Source organism: Hippocampus guttulatus, chromosome 10 (assembly GCF_054856545.1).
Source record: "Hippocampus guttulatus isolate MCC_2025c chromosome 10, RoL_Hgut_1.0, whole genome shotgun sequence".
Lineage (NCBI taxonomy): Eukaryota > Metazoa > Chordata > Actinopteri > Syngnathiformes > Syngnathidae > Hippocampus > Hippocampus guttulatus.
The window spans coordinates 19,115,545-19,129,622 of record NC_141270.1 but is presented as its reverse complement, the minus strand read 5'-3'; the positions used below and the strand labels follow the sequence as shown (position 1 = coordinate 19,129,622).

At 42.1% G+C, this 14,078-nt stretch overlaps 1 protein-coding gene across 6 annotated transcripts in view; it reads right to left on the bottom strand.

Annotated features, from left to right (window-relative positions):
* Positions 1 to 14,078, bottom strand: part of shtn1 (shootin 1) — a 35,174-nt gene that overhangs the window by 16,183 nt on the left and 4,913 nt on the right. For all 6 annotated transcript variants that reach the window (XM_086122759.1, XM_086122760.1, XM_086122757.1 and 3 more), the window contains 6 exons: positions 8,991 to 9,085; positions 3,994 to 4,156; positions 3,391 to 3,488; positions 1,374 to 1,455; positions 1,113 to 1,207; positions 846 to 992 (listed from right to left, as the gene is read on the bottom strand). In XM_086122759.1, coding sequence (XP_085978885.1) covers positions 846 to 992; positions 1,113 to 1,207; positions 1,374 to 1,455; positions 3,391 to 3,488; positions 3,994 to 4,156; positions 8,991 to 9,085 — 680 coding nt within the window. The remainder of the gene's footprint in view (positions 1 to 845; positions 993 to 1,112; positions 1,208 to 1,373; positions 1,456 to 3,390; positions 3,489 to 3,993; positions 4,157 to 8,990; positions 9,086 to 14,078) is intronic.

Below are 14,078 nucleotides of genomic sequence, written 5' to 3'. Positions count from 1 at the left end.
GCAATAATAATTCTCAACAAATGCTGCCACAAACGATTATTTTGTGAGTCAACTAGCCACTGAAAGCGGTTGCAATTAGTCGACTAATCAGATCATATGTAAATTTCAGCATATCGCACCAGCAAGCAGCTGCTTTGACAAAGTACCGTATTTTCTGCACTATAAGGCGCTTCGGATTATAAGGCGCACCTTCAATGAATGGCCTATTTTAAAACTGTTTTCGAATAAAAACGCTCCTGCTGAGTACCTAGCCACTGAGTACATATTACCTCTGACTGCATTATGAAATCCAGAATGTCGGATGCGCTGTGTGACACATAAACAACACGTGACTTCATTATCTTCAAACTGTGTGAGCACCAGAAAAAGGCTATCAAAACCCATCCATCCATCCATTTTCTGAACCGCTTTATCCTCACGAGGGTCGTGGGCGTGCTGGGACATGTTGGAGCCTATCCCAGCTGTCATCGGGCAGTAGGCGGGGGACACTCTGAACCGGTTGCCAGCCAATCGCAGGGCACACAGAGATGAACAACCATCTGCACTCACACTCACACCTCGGGACGATTTAGAGTGTTCAATCAGCCTGCCATGTATGTCTTTAGAATGTGGGAGGAAACCGGAGTACCCGGAGAAAACCCACGCATGCACGTGGAGAACATGCAAACCCACGACCTCTGCACTGTGAGGTTGACGCGCTAAACACTTGACCAGCGGGCTGCCCGCTATCAAAACCCATCTGACTTACTTGAAAATTGACTTTTAGCGCTTTAGAGTTTTAAGTATGTCAAGATTCAGTTTTCCCCACTCTTGCTTTTTTTGTATCCCAAGTCTAGCAGTTCTACCTGGCTCTGGTGCTCCTGCTTCAAGGTTTCCAAATCCTTGGTCAGCGATGTAACCTGATTGAGCGCCTCCTGTAGAGCGTGGCTCGGTGTGGTGCTCTGAATCAGAATCTGGCTCTGTCTCTTCAGCATCTTTTGCTCAACAACCATCTGAAACAACCACCACCACCACCCCCATTGGGAAGGTAGTTCAAAGACAGAGTCGCAAGCGGCGTATAACACATGATGAACATCTTACAATGATAACACTGAAATTGTAATATAACTCACAGCTCTGGCGAAGGTCTCTGCCCCCTCTCTCAAGTCCCGCTCCAGGTTCAAGTTGTCCTGTAAGGTTTCAAATTCCTCCACAGCGAGTTTAGACACTGGACATAATTCCCATATATTGTTAAAGTAGCGAGATGTACCGTACATAAATAATTATCCAGTCAACAACAAATACTAATATTGTGAGCCAAATTTGTCTTTTTCAAATTAAAAAAAAAAAAAGTTTTTTTTCTGTAATTTAATCCCTCCCGTTTTACTCTTCACCTCGGTGATATTTTCTCAGTAGTTTCTTTTGCTGCACTGTTTCGGCCATTAAAACAGCATTGGCACGTTTTTCTTCCAGCAGCTGCAAATAGAAAAGAGAATGGAAAAGAAGGTTGGATTTACAGCAAACAAGGAAGGGTCAGGTCAGGGGCAGGGCAGTCAATCAGTGGTTAGCACCGCAGCGGTAATCCATTTGTCGTCCGTCAGTCAAGTTCAAGAGGAATGTGAATGCGAAATACAAGATTGATAATATGAGACAGGGATATGAAATAGTTCCGATTTTAATTACAGGTATTTACATGCGGATCGGAAACACAACTGAAGAGACGTTTTCTTTTTTTCTTTTGGCTGACTTAGTATTGGAAAAGTTACTTGAAATGGCTTGAAATGAATAAAACAAATCATTTTGATCTGGAACCCACTTACATCACCTAACTTTGCATTAATCTTAAGTGATGCCTTCTCAGATTTTCAGTGTTATTTTTTGTTGCTGTTGTTTTGAAGTCTCACTCCCATTAGTCACCTCTTTAGCAAGTTGAACACATACTTGATAGGGTTTAAGTCTGGATATTGACTTCCCAATGTTCCCGCCTTGCCCTGAAATGCGGTGCGTTTTGGGTAATCATCTTACTAAAGAATCTACCAATGAGTTCAGTTGCAACTTTTTATTTTAATTAGCTTAAAAAAATGTTTCAAGTGTATTTTGCTGCTGTCATGATGTGGTACATCAATGAACTTTTGTTAGCCCGTCCCAGAAGAAGCCATGACATAACCTCCACTGAATTGCAAAGATGACCTTGTACGTTTAGGAACATGAGCAGAAGCTTTAGCCTTCACCATCTTTTTGTCAGTACTCATTGACAATTTCCACGCTGGCCTCCCCATTCTTCATACTAATGAATGGTTTGCAACTATAGTTCTGTACTTTTGTTCAAGTGAATGAGCTTTACTTCTGCTCTCTGGAGGTTATTGCTGATGTCACGAACAGGTTTGAAGGGTCTTTACAAATAGTTGACATCAACAGTGATTGTTTTCCTCGCTCAGCAGTATCTGTTTGATGTATGTGACAATACATCCGTGGTCTATTTCTTCTACAGTCCATTTTAAAAGTTTGTACTGTATTGTCTGTAGACAGGACGCGCATGTGGATGTGCACACCAATACGCGCATGCTTGCAAGTACCCCTAGAACTGAGTAGTCATTGTTTGTCATTCCATCCACAGTTAGGGTTTCATGAAATAAAAGGCACCCATATCCAGAACCTTGCTCAACACACTCGTAATGCAAGCAGGATAAAGTCGAAAAAGCTACCTTTTGCTGATCTTTATATCCGAGGTAATGCCATTTTATTTGCCTTGCTTTACTTATCATGCACTTGCTAGGTACCAATAAGAGCCAACACTGTTTTTCATTCTGCAATTAATGGCCCTCTCATTCAAATCATATCTTAAAGGCATAAAGACATAACATCCATCTGTTTTCTAATCCGCGTATCCTCACAAGGGTCATGAGGCGTGCTGGAGCCTATCCCAGCTGTCTTTGGGCAGTAGGCGGGGGACACTCTGAGCTGGTTGCCAGCCAATCGCAGGGCACACATAAACAAAACAACCATTCGTGCACACAATCCCACCTAGGGACAATTTTGGAGTGCCCAATCAACCTGCCATGCATGATTTTGGAATGTGGGAGGAAAACTGGAATATTCGTCACAATTCTTTTTACTTAGGCTTGTTCTTGCTTATGTTATCAATGTGCATTTTATTTCTTTTATTTTAATTTCTCAGCCATGTTGCTTTCTTGCTAAGGTGTGAAAATAATAAACTGCAAGAATTGAATGCTCTAATCTCAAGACATGATTCTGACCATCCCAAAAGATACCGTGTCGCTCTGCAACTGATGTTGATTGGTTCAGTTTGTTGTCTACGTGAATAACGCAGAGTAGGTCCCCACCCCCAAAATTTGCCAATAGGGTATGCGAATGCCTAACCACGAAAATGCCCACAGTCGACGCACTCACTTGTTGCCTGGTTCCCTCAAGTTGTTCATTCAGCATTGCAAGATTTTCACAAAGGTGATCTTTCTCCCTCAGCGTCAACTGCAATTGACTTTGCAGCTCTGAAAACAAAAACAAATACTGTACTCTTAAAAATGAGACTTGATCCAGACAATATGAGGCGCCAGTGGTGTACCGATGCACGTATCTAGTTTTTAACACAAGGGGATGCAGGAAAATATAAGCATATTACATGACATCATATCAGATTGAATTACATACCAAGACAAAAGACATTTGGTCATAAGTTCAACCTGAATGAAGAATTGTGCATGTCTTTTGCACCTTATGCAGCATAAATGCAGTTGCATATATGCTGATATTTTATATTTGATATCACATTCTGGACTGTGTATAGTCCATTTTTTTAATTTATTTTGTGCATGCAAATACTTCATGTTTTTTCAACTTTCTTCCCTCCAAATTTGGCTGCTGTAAATTGCGAATTTCTCCATCGTGAGACAAATTAAGGTTTTCTTATGTTATCTTATCTTTTTGTGTGTCTATGTTGAAAACTAAAAACAATGCGGTTACCATCATAATGTAATCCTGAGAGAAATTTTGTACCTGAGATTTTGGTCTGGCACATGGTTGACAAGCAGTTGGCAACATTCAACTCGTCACTTTCTTCAACTTCATCCTCGAGGTTTATCTCGCTGATGGTCGCTGGGCTAAGTTGAGACAGCAACATCATGCTTTGGCGTTTCAGAGCATGGTTCTGTTTGTTCAACTGCAGGGATGAAGTGCAGAAAAAAGAAAGATGAAAGCTATAAACTTCAAAGTATGCGGTTTCACGTTGGCAAATTAGATGGAAAGTAACATATTTTCCACACTATAAGGCACACCTAAAATGTTCTCAAAAGCCGAGCGTGTGCCTTATAATCCGTTGCGCCTTATATATGAATCAATATTCTGATTTCTTGGATGTAGTATTTTAAATGTTCTGTCAAGCGCCTTGTTACAGCTGGAGCGGTTGTGAACATTCTATAGAAATAAAGCTGTATTATATTTTATTGTATTCCCATTGGCGTAGCTCCATCTAGTGGATGCATAACACAACTGCAGCCACGATTTTACATTCTATTCTATGTGCCTTCTCATGCAGTGCACCCTATATATGAAAACAGTTTTAAAATAGGTCATTCATTGAAGGTATCCCTTGTACTCTGAAGCGCTTAATATATACTGCGGAAAATACGGTATTTAATAATATTCACCACAATGAATAATTCTCACTGATGTGGGAGGGTTCATTATGTAAAAATACTAACAGGATATTAAACTGGTGATCAACAGCTGGTTATCATAAAGTTAATTGATTAGATAATTAAGGATGGAAGAGACCTGCTTTTGTTCTTATAAGCCTCCTCTCTCTCTCTCTCTCTCTCTCTCTCTCTCTCTCTCTCAGCCATACACACACATACACACAGACACGTGCACGCACACCAGCAGCATGTAACAACACTTAGACACAATTAAAGATCAAAGAGTAACCCACGTGTAAGACAGAAAGAAGATGCACAGCCAATCAACATGGCTTTCTTCTCACCCCCCCCCCCCAACCCACATGTACTGTATATGCTACTCTATGTGACTCACTGTTGTTTTGCTGACTTTCACTGCTTCTCGCGGACCGTTTGCAGACTTCAAAAAAAAAAATATATATATATATATATATTTAAAATTTTATCTTATGAATATCCATCCATACATTTTCCGAACCGCTTGATCCTCACTAGGGTCGCGGGGGTGCTGGAGCCTATCCCAGCTGTCTTCGGGCAGTAGGCGGGGGACACCCTGAATCAGTTGCCAGCCAATCGCAGGGCACACAGAGACGAACAACCATCCATGCTCACACTCACACCTAGGGACAATTTAGAGCGTCCAATCAGCCTGACATGCATGTTTTTGGAATGTGGGAGGAAACCGGAGCACCCGGAGAAAACCCACGCAGGCCCGGGGAGAACATGCAAACTCCACACAGGGAGGCCGGAGCTGGAATCGAACCCGGTACCTCTGCACTGTGAAGCCGACGTGCTAACCACTGGACTACCGGGCCGCCCTTGGTGACAGTCAGAGATGTAATTTTCTTTGAAACTACTTCGGCAATAATAATGTCACCTGTGACCCTGAGCGTTTTGGACTGTGAGAATCTGGATCGAATTGCGTAATATGATGACTTGATGAACTAATTGTAGGTCTCTGGTTTCTGGAAACATGACAAGAATAAATGTCACCTTCAGTAATTTGTGTTTTCAGTGGACCACAGTACTATTTAGTAAGCACTGTTTTCATTTAATACAACATAAAGTTGATACATGATACAAGGTGCGACCATGGACAACATTGAAACACGAAGCCAATGTCACTTAGACATAACGGAGCTCATATTCAAATGTTCAAATGTGTGAAGTGGCAGTCAGTTTGTATTTACAATCAGGAAAATCGAGCAAGAAAATAAGGTAGCCGCGCAACTAACAGGGCAGTTGAGCTGTTTCTTCTTTTCTTTTGCCCTGCAATCAGTTATAATGGCAGGACACATGCAAAGGCTATGATCAGGCGTGGAAAAACATAAATCAGAAGAGGACCATGCAGATGAAGAAATAGGCAGAATCTCTCCTTCTATGCATATTTTTAGTTATTCATATTTTATTCATATATTTTTAAGTTATTCATCAAACATTTCTGAACCTTTTGAACCGTATTTTCAGATTGAATCATTCAACATGAGGCTGGCGTATTGCATTGCCATATTCAACAAGTTCAATCATCAGGACAACCGTGTAAAAATAAGAAGCCCATTCGAAGAAAAACATAAACATGGGATATAGTGCAGATCAATTCAATTTATAATGCTGGTTTCTGAAGAAAGAAAAGGAAATAGTTGGGAAAAAAATGAAGATGGGAAAGAACAGACAAAAATGAATATTTCACGGCACCCTCGTGAAACAAGCTTGAAGGCCTTTTTCTCGAAAACCTTCTTTGAAATTACCGGGATATAGAGCATAGAATAACATTTATATAATGCTCTTTAACAGATGCAAAATGAACATTGGGAACTCTATGACCAGATATAGCGAGCCTTTATCTCAATGTTTAGAAAATTGAATCGAAGGCATTTCAACACATCCAGCATACCATCACTGAACACACACACACACACACACACACACACACACACACACAAATGTCAAAATAGACTTCAATTTGTATATCCATCCATCCATCCATCCATTTTCTAGTCTGCTTATCCTCAAAAGGGTCGCGGGTGTGCTGAAATCTATCCCAGCTGTCTTCGGGCAGTAGGCAGGGGACACCCTGAACCGGTTGCCAGCCAACCGCAGGGCACGCAGAGGCAAACAACCCTCTGCACTCACACTCACACCGAGGCACAATTTAGAGTGTTCAATCAGCCTGCCATGCATGTTTTTGGAATGTGGGAGGAAACCGGAGTACCCGGAGAAAACCCCCCACCAGGTATGGGGAGAACATGTAAACTCTACAAAGGAATTGAACTCAAATCCTCTGCACTGTGACACTGTGAGGTGGATGTGCTCGCCAGTGGCGCGCCGCGCCGCCCTTCTCCTAAACAAATTAATATAATCGAAAATGCAAATTACTCCCAGATTCCGGGGGGAAAAAAATTGAGCTTGATTGTGAAAAATTGACCATCCTAGCCCAAGTGTCGCTTGCAATGATAATTGCTCGAGTAAATTTTATTGTCCTGAGAACAAATCTAAAAAAAAAAAAAAAACTCAGAGAAAAGAATGTTTAATAAGAGTTTTAAAAATAGACAAATAGTACCCCGAAAATGCCATTTTCTCTTGTCCTACCACAGCAATGACCAAACTGAATTGGAAATGAAACTGTTAAAATGAAATTTAAATGTCTTTCCTTTTTTTTTTATTCATGGCTGTCTCTTGTAACTGCAGGAAAATTAGTTTGAATAAACATAAGATTTCATATAAGAACCCTGTGACCATAAAACCTTTTTAGCATGGTAGAAGAAAAGGAAAGCAGTGAATCCCATGATACGCTGGACTTGAAATCATCAACAGTTGACCAAAAGAATAGATCGAGCAAGGTTACGTCCTCTCTTCTATTTTCAACTTTTCATGAAATAGTTAGCCTTGATAAACTCTAACTCACTCATCCCACCCTGTTATGCATGTGATCAGAATAAGACATTACTTTTTAAATGACCTTATTTTCTGCACTGTAAGGCGCACCTAAAAGCATTCAGTTTTCCCAAAAGCCAACAGTGCGCCGTATAATCCGATGCGCCTTATGGATGGTGTTACACAGTCTCTTTATATTCCCCATTGAGTTGTTTCCCTGTTAGTGTTCCTCTGACATCTGGTGGTGATTATGAGCAGGAATTGTAATTAAAAGGGTACTACTACCCACACTAATTCACATGTGCATTCGCCAACACACCCTAAAACAGACAACTACTTATGAAACAAAGTTAGTACCAAAAGCATAGTTAACTCCTGACCAAATGAAGGAAGAAGGAGACAAGCAAGACTTCGAAGGATATTTAGCCCCTTGTGGATGTGAGCCCACCAGTGTGCCTTTTTGTTGAATCAATTGTCTTCCTAACTTTTGTCTTTCATTTATTGTTTTGTCATGCCATTTGTATTGATATGTTTCATGTCCGTGTTTGTGACCAGTTCTCATGGCTTTGTTCCAGCTGCAGCGATTGTGAAGGCTCGATCTAAATAACGCTGTGTTATATTCCCCTTAGCGTAGCTCCATCTAGTTGATGCATAGCGCAAATGCAGTCACTATTTTAGCTTCTATTCTGTGTGCCTTATTAATGCGGTGCGCCCTATATATGAAAACAGTTTTAAAATAGGCCATTCATTGAAGGGGCGCCTTATACTCCGACGCGCCTTATCGTGCGGAAAATACAGTACTTCCGTTTATAGAGCTCTGATTGAGCATTATCCTCTCGAGATCCTGCAAGAAGTCATAATGATCTCAGTCTCTCTCAGGCAACATAAAAGTCTAGTTAGACCATCACTAAACTCAGCAATGGGATGAAAATAAAAAGTCCCAGGACAATGGGGAAGATTTAGGAAGGCAGTCAATATTCACAATCAATTTTTCCACAGACTACAACTTGACAAAATTTGGTTGAATCTGGCAAACTGGGGCTTTTGTCCAGGAATTGAATGAGAAATTATGATATAAAAAGCTGCAAACTACTATGTCTAGACTCCATCACTCTCAAATAATAACTCACAGTTAAGCGAGGACTCCAAAATTGTGCTCTGGATCAAAAGACTACAATGCAATTCAGTAGACACAAGGAGAGGACAAGAACCATTTGGGCACAAACCGCTTTTGCTTTTGTCCAAATCATCAAATTACTGTGAAATTTCACTGGATTTGGTGCAATGTTTGCTTGACAAATGTTCATACCTAGTGATCCTTTTTTACTCCCCACGTTGTTATTTGTCACATTTGTTTGTCATTCTCAACAACGACGGACAACGTGGGGGGAGGGGGGAAAAACGGGTGTTGTAGTCATTGGGATCAAATGCTATGTAGAAGTGCACCTTGGAGGCCAGGGCTTCAGCGCTTCCTCTGCACGTCCTCTCGATCTCCAGTTGCTCCTGAATGGCGTTGATCTCTTCAATGACCATCGTAGAAACTAAGGAAGAGAAAGAAGGAGAAACAAATTGATCAAGCACAAGCGCTGAATGATGATGTGTGATATCCTCATGGACAGTGGTTTGAATAGCATATTTTGGAAAAACACTCATTAAAGTAAGGGCCATTTCAATGAATGCTTTTAAAATCCGTCAGAGTTGAAAGGAACATAAAGGGTGCAGCAACTTGTTTCAAATGTTTTGACCCTCCACTCATTTCCCCCACCAAATGATTCTCCAAAAAGCTTTGAAACCACTTTAGACAAGACAGAATTTGAAATGGAGGATGAGATGTTAAAAAAAACGCAAACAGTTTGTGTTTGTGACGATGACAGTTACAGACGTTTTTCATTTGAATAAATCTCACCCGTGCTCGTGTATTCAGCACTTCTCCAGCCAAAACACATATTATGTTTGACTTCCATGTTAATAGAGGCTGCCTCACTGTGCCAAGCAGCTGCATATTAGGAGCCATTACGTGATTTCATAGCTCTTAGAAAATTGCTCCTATTCACAACAAAACGGCTGGAGGTGGGGTGGCAGGGTTGGTGAGGAGTAGCTGGAGGACGGGACAAAAAGCCCCCTAACACACAATCATGCCTTTTCAATTGGCGATGGCAAGGTTGATGACAACATGACCATTGTGTTATAATGATAACACCACAAAGGCATCTGGCCCCGTCATCACGGCTTCACAGTGGCTGAAGATACAATTTAATTCACCGTTCGGTTGGCGGCGCTGATACCATTATGCGGCCCATCGGCATAGGGGTAATCACTGTCTTTCCTGAGAGGAGAATGAATAAAGACAGCCACAAAAAGAGAGAAGAAAACAGATGGAGTGATGATGATGATGATGATGGTGATGGTGATAAAGGGGGATGCCAAAACTCACAATTAAGACTGCCATATTTGATGTGTCAGAGGGGGCCCCTGCTGACTTTCATCACTTCGACACTGCTGTTTGTTTATCATGGCTGGCAGTAATCATAATTAACAAGTCATTAAGTTCAAGGTGTCCATTGGAAGATTTATCGGCGTGGCCGGGGCATGAACGGTGACAGGAAGATCGCGTCGAAAGCGAGACAGAGAAGATAAAAACTGGCAGCTAAGTGCTATTGAAGGCTGATGTGAAGGGCGGAAGGAATAGATGGGGATCGTGGTGTTCATCAAAGTCTTAATTAGGTGGCAGCGGCGGGGGGTTGCCTACAGACATGGAACGAGGGCTTATTTTTTCCGGGCTCAGCCCTAATGTTTAAATTAGTTAAGTGGGAGGGCAATTTGTTAGGGGCGCTCTAGAGCAGGGGTGGGCAAACTTCTTGGCTCGGGGGCCGCATTGACTTTTAAAATTTGACAGCAGGGCCAGGTCAGCACGAGCTATGGTACATTAAAAAAAAAAACTGCATTTGTTGACAGTCCATATCAAACATCAACAGAACAAAAGCATGAAAGTACGGTATTAATATACTTTTTTTAAATGACAAAAGTGTTGTTGATGACCTATTTTAGCCTGTGCATCGCCGCAGATGGGTTGTGATCAGACCAGTAGAAGTAGAGCCATACAGAGGTACTAGGTGGTCGAAAAGATTGCCCCGCCCCCCCGTGTTCTGCAACTTCAAGTCAATGCGCCACCTGGTCGCACAGAAAGAATAAATAACTTACATTCCTTCCATTTTATTCATTTTGGAATCTGAAAGATGTTTTATTTTAAAAAATTACCAAGTTCTCTGTTATATCAGTTGACAGTATGTCACTCTTGACGCAGGTGAATGCACGCATCTCGGTCATGTGATAGGTTACCGCATAAAAAACCGCAAACATCTTTGAAAAGTTTTTTCGGGAAGGGGGAAGGCCCAGCCAGGATACAGAAGAGGAGCCAACGACTTCCAAGAAAGACAAGGCTACATTTAATAGACAGTATCAGAAGTCCTATTTCAAATACGGCTTTATCTCAACGGGAGATTCACACGCACCAAGCCTACTCTGCATTATAAACGGCGATGGTGAGTCGTATTTTTCATGCACTTTTTATTTGCGGCGTATCTTATTTTGAAGGCACGTTTAAATGTTACCATAGTGACCAAGAAATTTTGCGGCCAGATAGGATGTTCCTTGTGACATGATTCGTGTTTATTATTATGGTTTGAAAATACCACACTTTTCATGCAGGTCATATCATATATTGTTGTAAATATCTGGCCTAAAAGGCCGGTCCCTGAAAATATTGTCTGACATGAAACCGGTTCGTGGGGCAAAAAAGGTTGGGCACCTCTGCTCGAGAGTGGTGGTGATTGTGAAACCATAACAATGTTTCTTTTAAATATGAGATTTTGCAGTCTCTCGCCAGTTAGTAGTTGTCAGACTTGTTTGACGCCAACATTTCCACATTTGTTGTCAAGGCACAGATTAATAATGGGCGGCATTGTCTCTACTATGGTCCTTGATGCAATGAAGTCTGCCATGTGCGCAATCACAGGAAATCAGACTTTCTAATGTTTTTAATGTACTGTATGACATGGTATAGCCAACAAAAAAGCCCATAGAGCAGGCTACCATTATGCCTATTTGGAGTGCTATTTACTTTAATTATTTTGTTTCACGGGTAAATCAAAAGCTTCGTCTTCACGACTGTCATGTTTCGGTTTGTGACCAACAGGTGGCACTGTGGGGCTTTTCCCTGCAGCTGCACACCTGTTGGTCGTTATGTAATTAGTGCTTTAAAAGGACTCCCAGCCCGAGCACTCATTGTCGGGTCATTGTTGCTGTTGGCTACTGTCATGTTTGTTTGTTGCTCCTTGCTGCTGCCATGTTTTTGTTCCTGTTAGTTGTAGAGGAGTGAGAGCTGTCAATTTCCTTTCGGCCCTCCTCGGACACAGGTTCTTTTATTTCTCTATAAGGTGGAAGAAGACCCAACACCACATCGTCTTTTCTGAAGTTTATCACAACGCAACACGAATCGATTTGGGCTCCTGAGAGTCTCAGATTTCATCAGGAAGCCTAGAAAAAAATGCAGTCATGAGAATATATAGGGACAATATGATAATGAGAGGCGGGCAGTTACGCCTCCATGCAAATCCTGGAAACAAAGGAATGTACATGTCGTCTGACTCGGTGTAGCTGGAAAAAGTTGGGAGTGGTGAGGTGAGACCAGACCACCACTACCCACGATTGTCTTCGGTCTGATCTGTGATGTGATGGCAGGAACACAGATACTCGAGATAACAGTTACCGTATTTTCACGACTATAAGGCGCCATTAAAAGTCTAAAAATTTCTCCAAAATGTACAGGACGCCTTATGATGCGGAGTGTCTTGTCTATGTGCTGAGTTCCAAAACCTGACTGACAGCCGACACGCTGTTTATATAGAGAAAAGGCGGAAGTGACTGCGGACAGGCATGCGGCAAAGAAGTCGGCCAATCAGTGAAGGGTGGGCGTGTATATATACATATATGGAGAGAAAGAGAGAGAAAAGGCAGACGTGAGTGACAGGCATGCGGGGAAGAAGTCCGCCAATGAGTGAAGGGTGGGCGTGTAAGTGGACGCTAAAGGGACGCCCCAAGCAGGTACCAACACCTGTATAGAGTGTGGCTATGTGCATTGTTGCAAAACAACTTCGGTTTTGGTTTCTAAGAACCCCCGAAAATAAATTCTACAAAGAGACACGCCTACGAAGCTCAGTTCAAACTTCAAGCCATCGGTTATGCTTTTGGGATGCGTGCCCATCTCACAGCAGCGGTGAAAAACCAAGTCAAGCAAATGAACTCTGAGCTTGCCGTCATTCCCGGAGGCTTGACTAAAGAACTCCAACCGCTGGACATCGGCATCAACCGGGCGTTCAAAGTAAAGTTGCGAACGGCATGGGAACAATGAATGATCGATGGCAAACACAACTTTATAAAGAGTGAGAGGCAGCGCCGGGCGAGTTACGCCACAATTTGCGAATGGATTGTGGCTGCTTGGACGAACGTGTCTACTTGCACTGTTGTTCGAGTTTTTGGCAAAGCCGGCATCATTTCTGTGGAGCCACATGGCAATGAGAGTGACTGACAACGAGAGGGAACACGGCGTTTTTGATGGATTGCCGGTACTTGCACAATTGTTCAATTCTGATACAGAGGATGAGGACTTTGATGGATTTCTGGGTGATGATTGATCGAAAAACGTGAGTACATTGTACGATGGCTAAATAAAATACAACGGAACTCAGTTTTCCGTTGCCTTTTTAAAAACGTGTTTTTAGCTTGTATCTGTATGTCTTGGCATGCTACCGTATGCTACAAGCTAACGTGTTTTTAGCGTGCGCGCATGCATGCCGTATGTTTAAGCTGGCGTATGTTTTACCACTTTAAAATTGCGCCCAATAATACAGTGCGTTTTGTCTATGTGTAAAATACAGAAATAGCACCCATTAATGAGACTGCGCCCAACCATACGGTGCGTCGAATGGTCGTGAAAATACGGTACTCTTTTGATGTCAAACATGTCCTCTGGAGGGGGCCCTAAAAGTAGTGGGGGTCAAGGGGCACTGAAGGTGATTGTAATCACAGTGAGCAGTAAATACCTCCAACAGCATTCTACATTCTTTGTTTTCGTGTTTGAACAGAACCAACAACAGAGAGGGGCTAAATAAAATCACAGTAAGGAATAAATTCCTTAACATTAGTTTTTTGCCACAGCCATGGTTTTGGTTTGTTACTTTGGAATCTTTTTGTTTTCATGACTATGTTCTGGATTCATTTTCTGTGTTTTAATACAACTCGTCAAGTTCACCCTGCTCCTCCCTCTTGCCTGCTTTTTGGGGTCCGCCACCACCACCTCGCTACGTGACAACGACATGCCGATACAAAGTCCGCATCACTGCAGATGCTGCGCCGATCCACCTGTCAGTCTCCGGCTTATGTTACACATACAGTACATTTGACAATAAAGTTTATCCAATCCAGTCCTCCCCTCACTTGTGAACAAGACCCCATGATCTTTGAACTCATCCACTT